Source organism: Dermochelys coriacea, chromosome 3 (assembly GCF_009764565.3).
Source record: "Dermochelys coriacea isolate rDerCor1 chromosome 3, rDerCor1.pri.v4, whole genome shotgun sequence".
NCBI lineage: Eukaryota > Metazoa > Chordata > Testudines > Dermochelyidae > Dermochelys > Dermochelys coriacea.
This window is the reverse complement of record NC_050070.1, coordinates 177402337-177423599: the sequence shown is the minus strand read 5'-3', so window position 1 is coordinate 177423599 and position 21263 is coordinate 177402337. Positions and strand designations below refer to the sequence as shown.

The 21263-nt window shown below is 38.6% G+C and overlaps 1 protein-coding gene across 4 annotated transcripts in view; it reads right to left on the bottom strand.

The window, feature by feature from the left end:
* PRKCE (protein kinase C epsilon) overlaps positions 1–21263 on the bottom strand; it is a 518728-nt gene that overhangs the window by 84466 nt on the left and 412999 nt on the right. For all 4 annotated transcript variants that reach the window (XM_038396526.2, XM_038396523.2, XM_038396524.2 and 1 more), the window contains one exon: positions 12635–12789. In XM_038396526.2, the coding sequence (XP_038252454.1) occupies positions 12635–12789 (155 nt within the window). The remainder of the gene's footprint in view (positions 1–12634; positions 12790–21263) is intronic.

Below are 21263 nucleotides of genomic sequence, written 5' to 3'. Positions count from 1 at the left end.
TGCCCACTTTAGTAATTTAATCTAAAATGTACATGAAAAATTATTTTTATTACACTTGTAATTTATTTTGGTCCATTCTTTTCTAATCACTTTTCTGGTGATATCAATACATTTTACCACTTTATTTCAATTCTTTTTCTCTTACTAAAGAATAATTGCCTTTCAGGTTTGGCCTAGTGGATCACAAATTATCTTCTCTTTCTGCCAATATTAATTTTGACCAGAATTAGTTTGTTAAGTGATCCTGAGATATTCTGGTCTTATCACTTTTCAGCACAATCTTGGCTGAGGGTCCATTTTGTTTCAGTCTCTGGTTATCCCATCAAGTTTGGTTATGGTTTATCTGAGGTTTTCCTGGTGAAGTCCTGGCATTGGCTATTCTGACTGTGATGTTAGCTTTCATGCTCTGCTGAAAATGTTGGGTTTCTTACTGGCTGGTTTCCTCTTTTGTAATCCTTCTGGTTACTTTGGAGGTCTGCTTTCCCTCTGGCATTGGCCTTGCTGGTTCCAAATTAGGTGCCAGCTTGTCTTGTTTCTAGCTCTCCTTTTTACAGAGGAACGCAAATTCTCCTCTTTTATTAGTTATTATTACATCTTATCCTTTTGATTATTGGCACGGTTGGTACTTTGCCTTCAGGTGAATTGGCTTAATGGATCTCTTCTGAAACAGTTCATAGATGCACGTACTGTTGGCTACAGTTCAATACCAGGTACAAATCATGTTAGAAAGAGCAGAAAGTACTAACAGATTCAAACCTGTCAGGCTTATTAAACAGACAATGACAAATTAAGTTTTGTGACATCAAGTCATTTTAGTCCACCTCCTAATTAATTAATTTTCGTTTTCTTCACTTAAACATCGAGGAGCAACTAAACTGGAAATTAAAATGCTGCAAGTTTCAATGATTTTTTTTCTTCTGAATTTCAAAACTGGACAGATTTTTCCATTTTCCAAAATTTGCTGCAGTTTTTTTGTATTTAAAAAATTGGAATGTTCAAAAATGACATTTTTCTGTTTTGAAATTTAAAAAATTCAATTCTGAAAACTCTCACCAAGACCCCAATTCCTCAAACATTTATGCACGGACTTAACTTTATGCACGTGAGTAGTCTCATTGAGCTAAAACAGACTTTCACATGCACAGAGCGAAGCACATGCCTAACAGCTTGCTAGAGTGGATCCGCTGTAACTAAGTCGACCAATCAAAACTGACAATGAAAAAACCCAAGAACAAAAAAGAAAACAAAAAATAGTAAATGCAAAATGAAAACTAAAAATGATAAACAATTATAAAAGATTTCTGTGAAAATATGGAAAATATTAGAACTATCAAAACATTTTCATGAAAATAACCATGTTTTAAATGGTCACATTTTACACCCCTGACCTCCATGTTCCCTCCAAAAAAGCGATCAATTTTATTTTTACTTGCTCTGTTGAACAACAACTTAAATCTAGAGTTGTTTAAACATGTTGGTCCAACAATGACACTGAGAATTATCCCTTTCTTTGCTGCACTCTTCTGTCTAACAGCCTGATGGAAACCCTTTGAAGTGCCAACGTTTCATGGTAATATATAGAACAGCACCTGAGAACAGTTTGCCCAAGGCACTATTCCACATATTACAATGGAACATTGGAAAGAGCATTCAACAGCATGCGAGAGATCACAAACTCATTCCAAATATAATGCATTGATTGCAGCAATGTTGTGAGAGAAATATCAACTGTTTTAGAGACAAATTTGTAGGGCCATACGTAGACTCAGCCTTAACTTTGATTTCCCTTCCTTTTGTCAGTTTGTGTCTCAGCCTTTGAACACCAAGGTTTTAAATTTAGGATTCTATCTTCATTCTATCTTAATGCTATGAAAAATAAAATTAAATTTATTCTCATTTCACTGTTCAGAAAAAAAAATTGACCAAAAATTATAATGGATTGGGACTTGTGTATTTATTTCCATTGACACAACAAAGATGTTTCTCAATGGTGTAGAGAAAACTGCAGGGATCAAGTGATTTCAATAAACCATAGTATTAGCATGTGCTGTGGTATAGTCGATTTTTATTTCACATGTGCATCCCGTAGTTAAAGTCTACTTATCAAGTGCAGGAAGATAATACACATTTTTCCTGTTATGAAAGTAAAAACAGAAATACCAAACATCCTAAAATAATTGACATTCAAAACAGAAAATAAATATTTTTTCATACTTCCTGTGAGCAATAAGGTTTTGCTGTTGTTATCTGTCATGAAGTGCTGTTCCCCTTCCTACAGTGTCTGCAGGAACATGGTTGCCCTCCCAGGAATGTAAACTTGGCATTAGCCCTGGCAGACTCCCACTCCCTCCTGCCCTCTCTCATTTAACATTAACTCACTCCCATACTATAATGGGAAGGTACGGGGTCGCAGTTTTATTTACATAATGTAACATTATAAAAACGGGCATTAAACAAGGAAAACCTTGCACCAAATAAACATGAGTAAAAAAATGATGACACTGATCTTCCCATTGGAAACTCTTCTTGGAAATAGCAAAACATTCTCAAAGTTAGGGCAATGTTGCTAATGGACCTTCTTTTTAATGTTATATGCCCATTAATCTTTCCTTATATACCCAATTCTTCTGCAAGCCCGATGCTTCCCATCTAAACTGAGGAATTTCTTAAGTTCCAAAACCAGAAGAAATTTTTAAAACATTCTACAGTTGAAAGGATCACATGGTTTACATCCTATTCCCACAGTCTTTTCTCTTCCTTCCCACAGCTGGAAATCTTGTTAAAGGGCTCTCCTACATAACAGCAGTTTTCAGTACAATACATAAGCCAAGCAGATGGCAAGGTGGACTCTTTTCAGACAGAATGCCAGAACCATGAGAACCAACACTTCTTCCCGCTTCACATCTTCTTCAGCCCTGTTTCTCTCTACCCTAGCCCTTTGCCTTTTTCTGCAAGGAGGCATCCTGCTTACTGCTTCATTTAGGGACTACTGACCTGCCTAGATTCAATAGAGTGAGAATGTAGAGAGGCTGGGAGTCCAGGATATTAAACCCCTTCAGCCATCATCCCCCAGTGTTGGAGACTAAGACCCTTAAACTTAGGGCTAGAATGTATTTCAAGGAACCGATATGAACAAAGAGTGGTACGTAATTGCTCCATCCTATGAGCAGACCCAGAAGACACTGACTGACACACACAGGAAGCTCAGTTCCTTCCTTCCCTCCTTCCCCTTTGGACTGGGGGTGATAGGAACAATTTGTTGCCAGCTTCAGAGGAGTGGCCATCAAACAGCATGGCTTGATGGCTTCAGGGCAGCCCTGCGTGCAGTTCCTCACCTCAGTTTCCCTTCTTGGATCCCCAAATAAAGTCCACACAGGATTTTTCCTGTCCAGTCACAACAGCTTTCCCTAGGGTCTGATTTATTAACTTAAAATTCACAACTAAACACAAAAGTCTTCCCTCCAGACTTCCACTGGGTACAGCCCATATTCCCCTAGTCTGGTCAGAAAGAGTCCCTCCTGCCTCAGCACTCTACTCCCAGCCCTTCTTAGCTGGAGCAGTTCCCCTGGTCTCACAGTCCTCCCTGAAGGAGACTCTCTCTCTCTCTCTCTCTCTCTCTCTCACACACACAGACTCATTCACTCCAGGAAATTGCCTGATTCTCCTCAGGTGGGGCTCAGTCTCTAATCAGGGTTGATTTGGTCCCATGCTCTCCAGCCCAACAGGCAAGCCACTGGTTACATGGGCCTAAGCCAGAAGCAAAGACACCCTCAAATCAGATTGGCTGTGAGGGACAATGCACTGGCAGGGAGGGGCAGCGGAAGAATGTAGGAGGTGCACAATACTTACTTACTTCTGTGTGCCTAGACAAAAGGTCTGAGTATCCTGTGCAGTGTAAGATCCCTCTTATCCTCTTTCTGGCCATATTGACCAAGAGACAATCTAGCCCTCAGTGAGCTAACATTCTGAATGCCTCACTCTTTTTCAGTTTGTATATGAATTAAATGTTCTTTATATAGTAAAAAGTAGATTTAAAGTACTGTATTTCCTACTCCTGCTCTTTGTGAGTTATAGTTTTACATGTTAACATGCAAAGAAAGCTGGGGAATACTTGTCTATCAACTTATTTGGTTGCTACCATTCAAAATATCAGACTGAGGTAACTTGAAAATGCTGACTTTTAAAATGGTAGCCACTGGATATAAAGTGTTTTCACTGGTGTTAAATATAATTGCATTACATCGTCTAGGTTGCACTGAACTGAATAGCAACCACAATTGCAGTCAGACTTTCTAAATATTGCATAATGACAGGTTTCAGAGTAGCAGCCATGTTAGTCTGTATTCGCAAAAAGAAAAGGAGTACTTGTGGCACCTTAGAGACTAACAAATTTATTAGAGCATAAGCTTTCGTGAGCTACAGCTCACTTCATCGGATGCATTTCGATGAAGTGAGCTGTAGCTTACGAAAGCTTATGCTCTAATAAATTTGTTAGTCTCTAAGGTGCCACAAGTACTCCTTTTCTTTTTTCTAAATATTGCACTTTGTCAAAAGAAAACACCAACAAAAGTACTTTTAATTTGAGGTACTTGTTCTCTGAGACACATGGATATGCGTTATTACATATTGTTGCCCTGATAGAGAAAGTGCTGATCTTCAAAGGAAATAATCAATCAACATCCTAACTACTATACTTTCTGAGCATTAAAGAACATAGAGTTTCTTTAAGAAAAATATCCCTGATGTACACAGGGACTGGCACAAGCATATTAATATTCAAATTCTTCTTAATAGTATGCTAATGTGTCCTTCATCACAACCAGTCTATTCATTAGAAAGTGCCCTTTAGGAGGAATGCATTTGGGTCTGTAACCCCAAAAAGCTGAAATAAGCTACCTAGGCACACTGAAATATTGTTATTATTTATCTGTATTACTATAGCACCGAGGAGCCCTAGTCTTGGATCAGGATCCCATTGTGCTAGGCACTGTACAAACACAGAAGGAAAAGACAGTTCCTATCCCAAAGAGCTTACAGCTAGGGCTGTCGATTAATCACAGTTAATTAGCGATTAACTCAAAAAAATTAATCGCAATTTAAAAAATTAATTGCGATTAATTACAGTTTTAATCGCACTGTTAAACAACAGAATACCAATTGAAATTTATTAAATGTTTTTCATTTTCTACATTTTCATATATATTGTATTCTGTGCTGTATCTGAAATCAAACTGTATATTATTTTTATTACAAATATTTGGACTGTAAAATGATCAAGGAAATAGTATTTTTCAATTCCCTCATAGAAGTACTGTAGTGCAATCTCTTTATCGTGAAAGTGCAACTTACAAATGTAGATTTTTTTTTGTTACATAACTGCACTCAAAAACAAAACAATGTAAAACCTCAGAGCCTACAAGTCCACTCAGTCCTACTTCTTGTTCAATCAAACAAGTTTGTTTACATTTAGGGGAGCTAATGCTGACTCTTCTTATTTACAATGTCACCAGAAAGTGAGAACAGCCATTTGCATGGCACTTTTGTAGCCAGTATTGCAAGATATGTATTGTGCCAGATATGCTAAACATTCATATGCCCTTTCATGCTTCGGCCACCATTCCAGAAGACATGCTTCTATGCTGACGGTGCTCATTAAAAAAATGTGTTAATGAAATTTGTGACTGAACTCCTTGGGGGGAGAATTGTATGTCCCTGCTCCATTTTACATGCATTCTGCCATATATTTCATGTTATAGCAGTTTCAGATGATGACCCAGCACACGTTGTTCATTTTAAGAACACTTTCACTGCAGATTTGACAAAATGCAAAGAAGGTACCAATGTGAGATTTCTAAAGACAGCTACAGAACTCGACCCAAGGCTTAAGAATCTGAAGTGCCTTCCAAAATCTGAGAGAGACGAGGTGTGGAGCATACTTTCAGAAGTCTTAAAAGAGCAACACTCTGATGTGGAAACTATAGATCCTGATCCACCAAAAAAGAAAATCAACTTTCTGCTGGTGGCATCTGACTCAGATGATTAAGATGAACATGCATTGGTCTGCACTGCTTTGGATTGTTATCGAGCAGAACCCGTCGTCAGCATGGACACATGTCCCCTGGGATGGTGTGTGAAGCATGAAGGGACATATGAATCTTTAGCGCATCTGGCATGTAAATATCTTGCGACACTGACTACAACAGTTCCATGAAAATGCCTGTACTCACTTTCAGGTGACATTGTAAACAAGAAGTGGGCAGCATTGTCGCCTGCAAATGTAAACAAACATGTTTGTCTGAGCAATTGACTGAACAAGAAGTAGGACTGAGTGGACCTGCAAGCTCTAAAATTTTACATGGTTTTATTTTTGAATGCAGTTTTCTTGTACATAATTCTACATTTGTAGGTTCAACTTTCATGGTAAACAGATTGCACTACAGTATTTGTATGAGGTGAATTGAAAAATACTATTTCTCTTTTTACAGTGCAAATACTTGTATCAAAAATAAATATAAAGTGAGCACTGTACACTTTGTATTCTGTGTTGTAACTGAAATCAATATATTTGAAAATGTAGAAAACATCCAAAAATATTTAAATAAATTGTATTTTATTATTGCTTAAATTAATCACAATTAATTTTTTCAATTGATTGACAGCCCTACTTACAACCTAAGTAAAAGAATAAACTAACCTACAAAAAAGACACCTGTGGTTTAAGCTATTTCTCATCCCTTACCTCTTTAAAGTGAACTGTCATCGTGACTGTTCAGCTTTCTTATCTTCGGTTTAGGCTGAATGCGCTGCTGACTTATTTAACTGATGCTGAAGTGTACTGGAGAAATACTGCACTGTATAGCCATTGTTCTCTAAGATCCTCATGGAAAAGAGACATACAGCTCACAAGGTTATACTTTTAAAATTTGGCTTATAAGGATAAACATGAATGTTGGTGTTTGCTTTAATGTTGGTGTTTGCCAGTGGTGCCTCAATCTAATTCCAGTGGCCTAAGCTGGGAATAACAAGAATTCATTAAGTATCCTTTCGTAGATTTTAAGGCCACAAGGAACCTTTATAATCACCCAGTTTGATCTTCTGCACAGAACAGGCCATAGAATTCCACCCAAGAATTCTTGCATGAGCTCAATATTTTTTGGTTAAACTAGAGCAGGAGTAGGCAACCTATGGCACGCGTGCCAAAGGCGGCATGCGAGCTGATTTTCAGTGGCACACACACTGCCTGGGTCCTGGCCACTGGTCCGGGGGTTCTGCACTTTAATTTAATTTTAAATGAAGCTTCTTAAACATTTTAAAAACCTTATTTACTTTACATACAACAATAGTTTAGTTATATATTAAAGACTTGTAGAAAGAGACCTTCTAAAAACTTTAAAATGTATTACTGGCACGCAAAACTTTAAATTAGAGTGAATAAATGAAGACTTGGCACACCACTTCTGAAAGGTTGCCAACCCCTGAACTAGAGCATATAATAATAAGGGCTGTGAAGTGCAGAAAAATATAAAAGTAGCAGTCAGTAGAAGTGGTTAGACTGAACTGATGGTCTCCTCCTAACTGCTAGTTCAGTGCATGCTCCCCAACACTGAAGAGTACATTAAACTGCTGATGACTGACTTTAAGGAGTCAAATGATCCATGGTCTTTCATCAATGGGTTCACAGGCAAAATCAGTGTTATGGTGCAACTCAAGTCATGAAGTTATGATACCATTTTTCATAATTGGTATATCTGTTTGAATGGCACAGCACAAATAACAAGAGTGTTGCTTGTCTGGACTGACCTAAAGGGGCTTTCATTATAAACTTTGTGGATAAGTCTGTGCAGTGCCTGACTGACTCTGCTTGTACTATCAGTCCCACATATGTCTAAATACCACCAAATACTAGATTGTGGAGGAAAATAATTCAAGATTATTTATTACTTGTTAAGCTCTGAGAATGTGTTTAGCACTTTGAAGGACATGGAAGACACACTCCCTGAACGGAGGACCTTCCATAATCTCATTAGAATGACATCACAAAGCATATCAAGGTTCAATCATACAGCACGGCTTTTTTAAAAAACAGCAATACATCTTTATATGGGAATATTTATATAAATTGAGACTGTGACCTTTGTTTTCACCACAAGCAGGAGAATCAGATAAGTCAACAGCATTGACATACATAACTCTATCACACAGATAATTTAAACAAGACTGGAAACTGCTGTTGAGCCAATTGCAAAGGCATGAACTTAGAGGTGAATTTTTTTTTTTCAAATGGGAAACTTGCTTTCCCTTTTAACTCTGGAGGAAATGAGGATAATACTGGCTATTGAAGAAGATCATCACTAACTAGCCTTGTAACACTCTAAAAATCTAACCAACATGCCAGAGCACTAGCTAGAGAGTTGCGCTTTTGGAAATAGACAGTCACGTTTAGCTCCAAACAGATACTTCCAAATATGTGGCTAAGCAGAGTCCTGAAGACATTTTAGGTATTTTGAAACATTACTCCCTTCAAACATGGTCCAAGCATGCCCTGAAATAGTGCCTATATAAGCATCATTTCCCACCTTGGAGAACACCCACTAATTTCATACCACAATGTTTTTGGTAGAGCTATCACTATACAGGAAGTGTGTATTACTTCATTTGAGTGTCTGCGTGTAGATTAGGTATTTTGACTGGTGGTTAATCAAGGGCAAAGAGTACTTTTTTTTTTTTTTTTTTAAATTTTGCTAGCTCACCCCACCACTTTGGAGATATAAATGAAAAAATTAAAACTAAATGCCTTTTTCTTTCCAGTGAGTCAGTGCAATGTTTCAAACAATGATGATGGATCTTTTCCCTGAAAGATGACTGTATTCTGGGGCATGTTAAATACTAACAAACATTTTAGCATTCCTCAAGGGCTGATCACACCATGTATGAGTCATGATCTTTTCTTATAGTATAATATATAAGTCAATAGTGTATTGCTGTTGAAAAAAAGGCCAGTGTCATTGTGTGATGTATTAATAGGAGTGTCATATTTCAGACTCATAATGTAATTGTTCTACTTTACTCAGCACTGGTGAGGCCTGCTGAAGTACTGTGTCCAGTTTTGAGCACCACACTTCAAAAATGATGTAAATATATGGGTCCAGAGTAGCAAAAATGATAACAGGTTTAGAAAACATGACCTATTAGGAAAGGCTGAAAGAATTGGGCATTTTGTTTAGAGAAGAGGGCTGCAGGGACGTGATAACAGTCTTCAAATACGTGAAAGGTAGTTATAAATAGGATGATGATCAATTGTTCTCCATGCCTCGTCAAAGCAGGACAAGAAATCTAGCTCAGATTGCTAAAAGGGAGATTTAGATTAGATTTTAGGAAAATCTTTCTAACTGGTTACCTAGGGAGATTATGGAATCCCAATCTTGGGAACAGATTAAACCAGGGGAGAGAAAACTACAGCCTGTGGGCCAAATCCGGCCAATCAGGGCTTTCAATCCAGCCCGTGGGATTGCCAGCCCCGTGGCGCAGCCTGCACCTGTCTGCCCTGGCCCTGCGCTGCTCCCGGAAGCAGCCAGCACCACATCCCTGCGGCCCCTGGGGAAGGGGGAAGCAGAGGGTTCCGTGTGCTGCCCTCACATGCAGGCACCGCCCCATGCAGCTGCCATTGACCAGGAATGGGGAACCGTGGCCAATTTGGAGCTTCGGAGGTGGAAACCACAGGTGAGGTCAGCACGCGGCAGAGCTGTCTGCTCACCCCCAACCCCGAGGAGCCACTGCTGGACACACTGGCCACTTCCGGGAGTGGCAAGGGGCCAGGGCAGGCAGGGAGCCTGCCTTAGCCCCATTGTGCACCACTGCCATCCCGGAGCCGCTCAAGGTAAGTGGTGCCGGGCCACAGCCCACACCCTGAACCCCTCCTGCATCCCACACCCCAATCTGCTGCCCTGAGCCCCGACCAGCACTCCGCAGTCCTCCTGCACCTCAACCCCCTGCCACATCCCTCCTGCACCCCAAACCCCTGCCCTGAGCCCCCTCTTGCATACCGCACCTCCTCCCATGCCCCGCACTCCCTCCTCATCCCCAGCCCCAGCGCTACATTCATGGTCCTGCATACAATTTCCCTACCCAGATGTGGCCCTTGGGCCAAAAAGTATGCCCACCCCTGGATTAGACAAATACCTGTCAGGAATGGTTCAGGCATACTTGGTCCTGTCTCACTGCATGGATGGATGGTGGGGGGTGGACTAGATGACCTCTTGAGGTCCCTTCCAGCCTTACATTTCTATGAGTCGATGATTATGATGATATTATGGATTAGAGATCTTCAATTGTTTTTTAAAAGTAACTGAAATGTACATTTTTATATGTTATTAAGGTTCTCAGTGACCTTCAGGTAAGAAATTAATAGTTACTAGGAATAAAACAATGTCCAGGTCAAAGAAATCGTAGTAAAATAAAGCAGCAGGAAGGGATGTGTTCTTAGTGAATTTTCCTTGCTTTCATCTCAGAACTCACATTTTTTCTTCTCATTTGTCTCCCCTGAAACTAGCCCTAGTACAAATACTCCACCAATTATTTTAATACCACAACATGGCTTACTACAGTGTGCCAGAGCTATGGCAGTATAGGCTACTGAGTAAGAAGTTGAGACTAACTCAGCGAGCTTTAAACCACAGAGCATTGCTCATTCATCAGCGTTTAGAGTATGCTAAAAAGGCATCATTAAAATGAGTGTGTACACAGTGATCCAGTGTAGTTCAGAGCCTAATCCCAATGGCTTGACATATGAGAGAGAAGGAGTAGGGGGAAGGTTATTACACATATCCATATCAGGAAGATGTCGTGTAATTTTATCAGTTTGGATTTTCTTCACACTGCGGGTAATTTGTCTGAAAAGTGACCTTTTTGTTTGATTCACTGAAATCAGTAAATTAACTGCTAATTACTCAGGATGTAAATTCCAGCTCCAGCGCTGAGAAATGAACAATAGCCTATTTAGAAGAACTAATCCTCAAAATCCTTCACTTGTTAAGACACCAAACTCCTCCCCTTCCCTCCCCTCCTCTCCCCCAAAAGGCAATTTATGAAATTCTGACACATTCAGAGCGGGTTACCTAAACCCTATTGATGTGTTGTTTTGGAAATAAATAAACTGGGGTAGAAGAGTCCTTACATAGGCAACAAAGGTAAGGTATGTATTTAGGGCGTGAGCACTTGGAACCATTTAAAGCCCGGAAGAAGAGGGGTTGGAAAGGGTCCAAATTGTATCTGATGAACTGATTTTTCTTTTGCAAGACTTACAACTTGATTGTCAGTGTTGTGGATCAGCCAGACATCCGACTGCAGCTAGAGATGGCCAACCCTAGGACTGGTCAACATTTTTCTGTTAAAAAACTGTTTTTGACCCAATAAACATTTTCAAAGAAAAGTGTCTGCTTTCCATGGAAAATTTTGACTTATCAAAAAATGAAACCTTTCCACTTTTTGATGGGAAGTTGAACGTGCCCGTGGAAAGCAGACACTTTTCTGTGAAAATGTTCATTAAGTCAAAACCCCACTTTTCTATAAAAAAAAAGTTTTTTGACAGAAAAATATTGACCAGCCATCTCTAGCTCTCACTGACTCCATTTTCCAACAAGCTCTAATGCAGCATCTTTAAATATGAGTCCATCAATTTTTTAAAATTCCATGTCCTCAGCTAGACTTTTTTCATATAAAAAATTTAGGTCCCCTAAAATAAGTCATATTGAAAATTTGAGATTGGGAGTAGGAATATCAGAAACTCTAATATATATCCATGGCCTGCAACAGACTTAGAGATTCCAATAAGGTTTAAAAGACCCACATCCCAAAACCTACAGCTATGCTGCTTGCTACAGCCAGGCAAGATTTATCACAAGTGGTGACAGGCTGCCAAAAATAATTTAAAAAGAGAGGAAGAGTGAAACGACAAGATAAAGGACTTATTAAACATACGGATAACAGGGTGAAAATTTCTCAAGTGGTTCCTCATTTCTAATAATAAATATTTATTCTTAAATGCATTCTCCACAGCACAATAAAAATATTCATAAATCGGGTTGGTTTGTTTTATTTTAAACTGGAAGGGTAGTGATTTAGTTTAGTTTTTGTTCAGATGGGAACTTTGGGCAGTAACAAGCAAATCCAAACTGTCTGCAAAGAGCCACTTCCTGTTAGGGATTGAGACTTCAGCGAAACAGTTAAGAAGAAAGGCCATTGCAAACTACTATCCTGATTCTATCAGACTGGAGACAAGTAGGACAAACAAACTCAGGAAGTGGCAGGGAGTTCGAAAGCGAGAGGAAATCTATGGCACAGAGAGGAAAGTGAAGAGATTGCGCTGATCTGCAAAAAGTTCACCCCTAGGTCAGAATGTGCCAAGCTTTTCAAAAAGCTTTATTTGTACTATAATACAAAACTGGCACACACAGCTGGCGACTGCTGCAGAAAGCATTCAAATGTTAACATTCTGAATGATAAACTGCCAAAAAAAGTTCTATGTAAGCAAATTGGAACAAACAACTAATCTAAATCTGGTTGCTAAGAGACAGAGGTTTACAGCCAAATTCACCCCCAGCTCTCAAGAATACTTTATTCTTAATCAAAAGAGTACCTGTAGATGACGCCATGTTGGTGAAGAAACATGAGTGCTGATGTGACCTCTGCAGCATAGAAGCGGGATCGAGGCTCGTCAAATTTGCGTGAGCGCTGAATTTGAAACATTAAATCTCCACCATTTACATATTCCATGACGAAAAAGAGGCGGTCCTGAAATTAATTAAAACAGTGCTATTTAGCTAATTTCTTTCAGCCACACAAAGGGCTGCTTTAAACTACACATTAGGCGACAGCAGGATTTGCGTCAAGAAACTGAAGAACAAACGCTACAATTCTGAACTGGGGAAAGCTGACAACCAAAAAATAATAAACCCCAGGGAAGACTGATTCAAGAAAGAGCGAACGAAAGAGAAAAGGAAGAGAATTAAAATGTGATTAAAAAGTAATAAGGATTTTTAAAATAGTACAATCAGCTTTGTATTTTTAAAGAAATAGTTACATGCTCTTTAAAAAAACATTTAAAATAAATATTACAAGACAATGTCAATTCTGTCAGCTGCTGAAGGGCAGGACAATTTTGCAGATTGCCTGCGCACCTGGCTCCCAATCCTTACATATTATCAGCTACTGTGTCTATAAAATGCCTTTTCTTCCAAATTATAACTTCACACTACATATTATTAATAATTTTTATATGTATTGCCAGGAGAAAGCAGTGAAAAATCATGAGTCAGGCTTTCTCAAAAATCATAAGATTGGCTTAAATATAATCATATTTTTTTAAAAAAAGTCTATTTGGGGTTCTTTTTAATTGTCTTGTGGTTTTTGAATCTTCAGGATTCATTTTTTCATACTTTCCTCCATAGCAATGAGGGATAGAAACCCTCTTAATTTTTCAGTGCCAGCTGCCATTCTCACACAATGACGTGACTTTGGGAGCTGGGGCTTTCAGAAAAACACCAAATATTGTAAGTCACAATATAAAATAGCAGCAATTGGCAACACTGAGAAACCAAATGTGAATGACGCATTTGCATGTGAATGCAGATCAAGCATAGGCAAAGAATATGATATACACATTTTTATCATCTCTGTCCCATTTTCTCTAAAGGTTTCTTGCCCATCCTTAGAATTTTGCCTAACTATATCCTTAGCCTTACCCCTCCCCACCTTGCGCTTTCGCCTTTTGCTTGTAACCCTATTTTCAGATTCTTTATTATTAAAATACGTCTTTCTATGAACAATGTCTAAAACAGATCACACATTTTATAGATTAGTACTTTTTAATGGACTAATATTATCTAATGTAGTTGGTCTCAAAACTCATATAAGTTGACTGTCTTTAATCTGCCCTAACTGAGGCCCAAATTCAGTAAAGCACTTAAACACCACTGACTTAAAATTAAGCATGTGCTTAAGTGCTGTCCTGAATGTGGATGCTTTCTTGAAGTGGGGCTTGAAACATTTGGTTAGCCCAGTAAAGGTCACAAGTGGAGGATGCAGAGGAAGAAAATGCAAGCACCCCCACTGTACACATCAGAACATAGAAATTGCCACAATGGATCAGATCCGAGGTCCATCCTATCCAACATCCTGTCTCTGAGGACATGTCTACACTACAGCTGCTACAGTAGCACAGCTATAGTGCTGCAGCTGTGCCACTGTAGCGTATAGACGTCGTAGATCAACTGAAGGGTTTTTCCATTACTGTAGTTAATCCACCTCTCTGACAGGCAGTAGCTAGGTCGATGGAAAAATTCTTCCATCAATCTGGCCATGACTATACTGGGGGTTACATCGATCTAACTATGTCACACAGGGCATGACATTTTTCACAGCCACCATCATAGTCCTTTCCTGAAAGGAAAGACTGGGGAAACAATAGCATTACTGCTGCTAGAAGTAACAGACCCTCCAAAGTGAATGGTATACGCTATAGTCTTGCTGCCTGCCAAATTGACTCAATATTGCCAATCCAAAGTGTTCAAAAATCATGAGACAGGTCTCCAAAAATCATTAGATTTAAACCCTCATGATATTTGTGCCAAACAAAATAATAAATGTGAGGTTCTTTTTTAGTTTGATCCTCAGATCACATTTTTCAACTTTTTTCTGCAATGAGGAAGAATAGAACTTTGCTTTAAAATAACAAAAAGAAAAAGAAAAAAAACGGTGAAATGCTCATATAATCCCATGACTCCAGAAACTGGAGCATTAAAAAAGCAACAAATATTGCGAGACTCACAATAAAAATCACAGAACTTAGCAACACTGTCAACTGAGAGATTGCAGAGATGTGGGGCAAGGATACATTATACTTCCAAAGAGGAGATGCAAGCACCTCTTTTCAGCACATTCCCAATCTTTATTCCAAGAGGTGTAGTGCATACCTGTATGCTCTGCAGGCAGAATGCCTCTGAAGATTTGCATGGGAGAGGTAAAACCAATTCCCAGCATTACTGTGTCTTATACCTTCCCATTTGGAGAGGACATGGGAAAACATTACAAATATGATAGGGATGAGAGGTCACAGTCTGTGTCATTCAGTTGGCTAAAGTAATTCCTCCCAACCTCTTACTTTAGTGATCACCTTTTCACTGTAGCATTTTATGTTCTGCCAAGTTGGTAGAGTCTGGGCATGACTGCACAGCAAGACAATCAGGCAGTGGGAGGAAGGGGTCAGCATTTGCTACCTAACTATGACATGCTGGCTGAGTCCCAAAAATGCAACCCACTGGATGTGTCTACACCAGAAGAACAAAAGGATTCAGAGATATCAAATGCACAAAATGCTGTCGATTGTCCTTGCTATGCTATAGAGAATCCTGCAGGAACAGCCTTTCCATGTCATGAGACTGCCAAGTCACCTATTCCACACTACTCAGCACTGTGAGTGAAGGAACTCTGGAGTAATTTCCTTGTGGGATGAAGATAAGGAAGCAGTTGAAAACACGTAATTACAGTGCGTATGGTTTCTTTCTTCAGTGGGGAGATACTACTGAAGTGGAGACTGTATATTTATCTCCTAAACTACCCACACTGTCCCCTTGACCTTGATTTTATTGCAGGCTAAAATTTAATGACCTTTGGATACTCCTACTTATGTGAACAGAAGTACCCTCTAGAAGTTTTGTAATTCCAGTCTATTTTCAAAAATGCTCAACTTTCTTGACTCTGAGCAGAGAGGATGCCCAACAAATCTTATGCAGAAATCTCAGCAGAACCCCCCTTGCTACACAGACCTATTAATATTTTCTGTATGTTACTTAAGATGAGCTCCCAGTTCTTGGATGATATCCTTAATCTTTCATCTACACAGAGACTAACTAACTCTGTAACTCCAGTTGGGTGCACAGGGAATCACTTCAACATCACTACCCCAATTAATAACTTCTGTAGGTGCAGTCATAGTACTTCCATGTTTGGTCCAAATAGAGCCCATATTCTGCTTGGAGTCCTCAAACACCTATCTGTGGCAATTCTAAGCATCACATACTGTTGAGGTCAAAATGTGATTTCTGTAGTTTTGGTTTAGGATCCTTTACAGGGTTTTCCTGATTTGACCAATCTAGAATTTAATCTGGATTGTGGAGCCAGATGTGTTGTGCTCAGTTTGAACACAGGGGATTCAGCAACAACTCCGATCCCAGGAATGGCAAGGTACTAAGTCACACATCTCCCTTCATTCTTTCAAATGGAAGGCAGCCTCACATGGATTATATTATACACGCTTAAATGTACTTTTTCATTTATGGGAAAGGGTATCAGACACCTTGTGTATTGACCAGTGTTATGGCCTACAAACAGATTGCTCATCTCTCCAGGCAAGTGTACACATTGGGTTTTCGATTTGCTGGTTTAACAGCACTGTGGATAAATTTATCCTACCATGGTATTTGTTTGACATGGCATTAAGAGCCTACAAAATGCTCTTGTAGGTTACACTCTCCTACTACATACATTTACATTTCAAATAGCCTTCCTAGTTTTCCCAGGTGTGTATTACAGCTAGTTTTATTGGAATTGGCAGCTAGAAATGTCTTTGAAAATCATGTTTTCCTTATGTTAAGAATTCAGGTGAGGATTTTTTATTTTAGTATAATGTCAATTTGTATAATCCATTACAATAAGACGCATCATGTCAATACTGCAACACTGGCACAGAGAGCATCTTCCTGGAGAAAATAGGACTCTTGTATTTTTATAGGTTTCAGAGTAGGAGCCATGTTAGTCTGTATTCACAAAAAGAAAAGGAGAACCCGTGGCACCTTAGAGACTAACAAATTTATTAGAGCAAAGCTTATGCTCTAATAAATTTGTGAGTCACTAAGGTGCCACAAGTACTCCTTTTCTTTTTGTATTTTTATGACACCCAGCTTTTCTAAACTATTGTTTGACTTTTCGTTTCCTATTCTCTAGAGAAAGGATCTGCTCAATCTGGAATGGGCATAAATTTAGACTAAAACAGGAGCACATGTGTTGGCATCTATATCAAACTCTATTTGAGAAATCTATTTACCTAGGTATTTTTCTGGTTCCCATCACTACAGTACCAGCTGAGAAAAAAATGTATTGTTATATACTTCCATTAAACTTTTTGCACAATTTGGGTTCCTAATGCGAAGAACATATGTATTCTTCTCTTATCTCCTATTTTTCTCCCATTACACACACACACACACACACTCACTCACTCAGGATGAGATTCTGGGCCTATTGAAGATAATGGCAAAATTTCGATGGACTTAAATACAACCAGGATTTCGCCCTCATCGTACAGTTCCCTGTACAGAAACTGAGGTACACCTGAGAACATGTCATTCATTAGATGTGCGTTCAGGATTTATTCAAACTTTAAAATGAGGAGGGTACAAAGTGGACAGAACAAAGTATTGTACAGTATTGACAACCAAGTATCTAGAGCAGGTAAGTATTAGATATGGTCGCATTAATCAATTTTGTTCCAAAACTGGTTTGGATTATTTTTTGGTTTCCATATCCATAACATTTGAGAAGTATGTTTTGATGAACAAAAACATGTGAAGCAGTCCTGGGAACTCCTTAATTACATAAACTGAAATAAAAGGAAAAATCACAAACAAGCCATTATAGATTAATCCCCTCTTGGCATCTGTGATGCAAAACCAAAAAAGCAAAGGACTATAAAATAAGCAAATATGTTTTCTGAAGTAAAGATTTTTTAAAGGTTTTTGTTTCTCCCTTAGTTTAACCTTCTCTCCCATGAATTCTAAGAAGTTATGGTGGAATGAAAAAACTTAAAATAATAAATGAAAACAATCTAAAACAGAGACCGTGGGTAAGAGTGTTTCAGGGCAAAGAGGATTTGGGTTAAACAGTCTGGAAGACAATAACAAAAGCTTTCAACTTTAATCTGAATTTTCATGGTACTATAACCTTTCCTGTCTTTGGTTTCAACTGTATATCTTGTGATAACTTGCAAATCTGCCTGTCCTGACTTTTCTTCAACCCCACATCTCGGCCTACCTCATCGATATAGCCTCCTGGCTGTCTCACTGTCACCTTAACATTAATGCGGGCAAAACCAAACTCCTTAACTTCCCTCTCAATTATCCTTTTCCTTTGTCACCCTCAGCTCCACAACCTTCCTCTCGGCCACTAAAGCCTGTCAACTGAGGTTATATTTGATTCAGCCTCTCTTATCCCACTCATTTAAGCTGTGCTCAAATCCTGCCTCTTCGCCCTCCTCAATATTTCTAAGATCCATCCTTTATTTTCTATCTCCACAGCAAAAGCTTGCATCCAAGCCCTCATTATCTCCTGTCTTGATTCCCATCACTGCCTCCTCTCTATAGATATATACAACCACATTAGTTTTTGACATTTTTGTTAGCCTAGCAGTGTATATGCTACTCTCATTCTTTCGTTCTTTCTGCCTTCTCTGTCTGTCTCTCTTTAGACTAAGTTCTCTGAGGCATAGACCATGCCTTCTTTTCTGTTGGGAAAACTGTGGTCGCCTCCAGAAATAAATAGCAATAATCCTTGAGGACATAACTGGGTCATCCTAGGTCATCTTTGAGGCGGTGTGATTGATGACCAAGAACCTCCTCCTCAATATTCTTGCCAATCAGTTTTGTGTTGATACATGATTCTCTATAACCAATTAGTGGTTTATATGTGGAAAGATACCATTGTTGGGGAACAGACTTCCATGTAAATCCCAAACAAAAGTTGAGACTGGGAATTACAGCTTTTGATGTATTGTTTACCACTGAGAAATGATCACTGCCTACCACTTTTAAGAATTTATTATCATTATATCAGCCCTTAATTCACCCGATGCTTTGTTTGTTTTTCACTTAACATTTAATGAGATCACAGTGTAATGAAAATGTATTGGTAGAGCACAAGGATAAGTACAATTATTGCTGGCAAGCTCAAGAGTACAAACCTTTCTCCAAGTGAACCTTAGGAGCTGTGTGACCCCACATGGAGCTGAACACAGCCCAATTAACTGCAATGAAACAAAGCAGAAATAAATCATCCAATCTGTTTCCAGTTTCATATCCAAGACGTGTATCCATGCTATATGCCAGGCAAGCACTCTTTTCACTACCAACCTTAGACTCTATGATCTATCCCTGCAACCGTTCAAAGCACAGAAATCAGGAAAGGCATCAAACATATACTTCTCAAATAGAATTCACAGTTGATAAGACTTATCAGCATTCTCCAACTACCATTTTTTCCTTCTTTTATGTTTCTCATACAAATGGGTGTGAATAAATTCTTCCTGATTCTCACTAAGTCCTTAAACTAAGTTCACGGTCTCAGTAGACATTTCTAAGAAACAGTATCTGAAAGTTACATCTGAATCAGATTTTTCCAGACACTACTGAAAAATATTTCAAAACTACACTAGAAAAATTAAGAATGTGTGCTGATTAAGAGTAAATTTAACACACAGAAATAGCTCAGACATGAGTTATACCTTCTGTTAAATGACAGTGTTTTGTGCTATAAAAATACTAAGCTTGTTATCAATACAGAAGTCAAAATACACAAGAAGCCAGATAAATATATCATGTCTTTGGTATGCTGTGTAAGATGATATTTTATTCAAATCATGAGTGTATGAAACTCTTTCCCAACTAGCACAAAACTGTGATTACTTAACTCTATTTAAACAGGATGCTCAAACAGTTTGTTTAAAATTACCTAAAACTGCAGCAACTGTCCCATCCATTAGAACTTGAATAAACATTTCCTTTGAAATTGCACAGATACACTGGACTTAGTACACAAAACTAAACAAGAGCCTTACTGAATCAGAATCCTAGATTCAAACATCTCCCCCAACCCCAATCTTGGAAAAGGTTATCTGCAAAATGAACAAGTGTATGTAAGATGGGAGATGTGGAGAAATAGAGAAATAAAACCTCATATTAATTTTATGCCCTTTCAAGTTTACTCAAACATAATCCTTTGACAAGAGACTGTGATATGTAAAATGGGGGTTATGTTTATAGTGATTATTGTTTCCTATTTTTCAGTGTCTATTTTAAGGCCAATTATGGCTTTTTTTAAATAAAAAATTAAGACATAAGAATAATTTTTCCATGGTGTTTACAAAATTGCTTCTGTGAATGACTAGAAGAAATGACTTCCACAGTAGTCTCATGTTTCTTGGGATGAACACCCAGAAATGATGGGAGATGGTGAGAGCTCACAATGTTAAACATTTCAAGAACTGTAAGTCTGGAGTATTTTCAGTATACATTTTATAAAATCTATTCTCACGCTCAGAGTTTGAATCAGAGGTGTTATCAGTAGCTATAATGTACAAATGGAAATCTATATAAACAAGAGGTAACAAATGTAACAAAAATATTTCTGACAATCCAGCTGCTTTAATTTCCTTCAGGTTGGTTGGAACTACCATTGTTATACACAGAATACTCAGTTTCATTCCTCTCTCCCTAATTATCAGTTTCTAATAGCCTTTAGCCCTTTGCTTTCTAAAGGAAGGATGGTCTTGTGGTTAGACAATGGACCTGAAAGTTGGGTGATCTGACAAGCTGTCTGTAACTTTGGGAGAGTCACTTACTTTCTCTCTGCCACAATTCCCCATCTGTAAAATGGGGATAATAATCCTTCCTTACATCACAGGGCTAATGCAAGGAGATATCCATTATACTTCTGAGGTGGTTAGACACTACTGAGATGGAGGACAATAGTTCCAAAATAAAAATACTGCATTTTTATCTAACATTTTACAAACGTTTTGGGGACTGGATGGCCCAGTTGGTAGCAAGATACTTTCCAAATATGAAACCCAAACAGGTCAACTGTAGCTGACATTTGAAGAAGATAAGAGTATTCTTCTTCACTTATTGTCCTAAACTGCTGTATAAGAACATAAGTCCGCTATACTGGATCAGAACAAAGGTCCATCTAGCCCAGTATCCTGTCTTCCAACAGTGGCCAATGCCCCAGAGGGAACAAACAGAACATGTAATCATCAAGTGATCCATCCCGTTGCCCATTCCCAGCTTCTGGCAAACAGCGTCTAGGAACACCATCCCTGCCCATCCTGGCTAATAGCCAGTGATGGACCTATTCTCCATGCACTTACCTATTTTTTTTTAACCCTGTTATAGTCTTGGCCTTCACAACATCCTTTGGCAAGGAGTTCCACAGGTTGA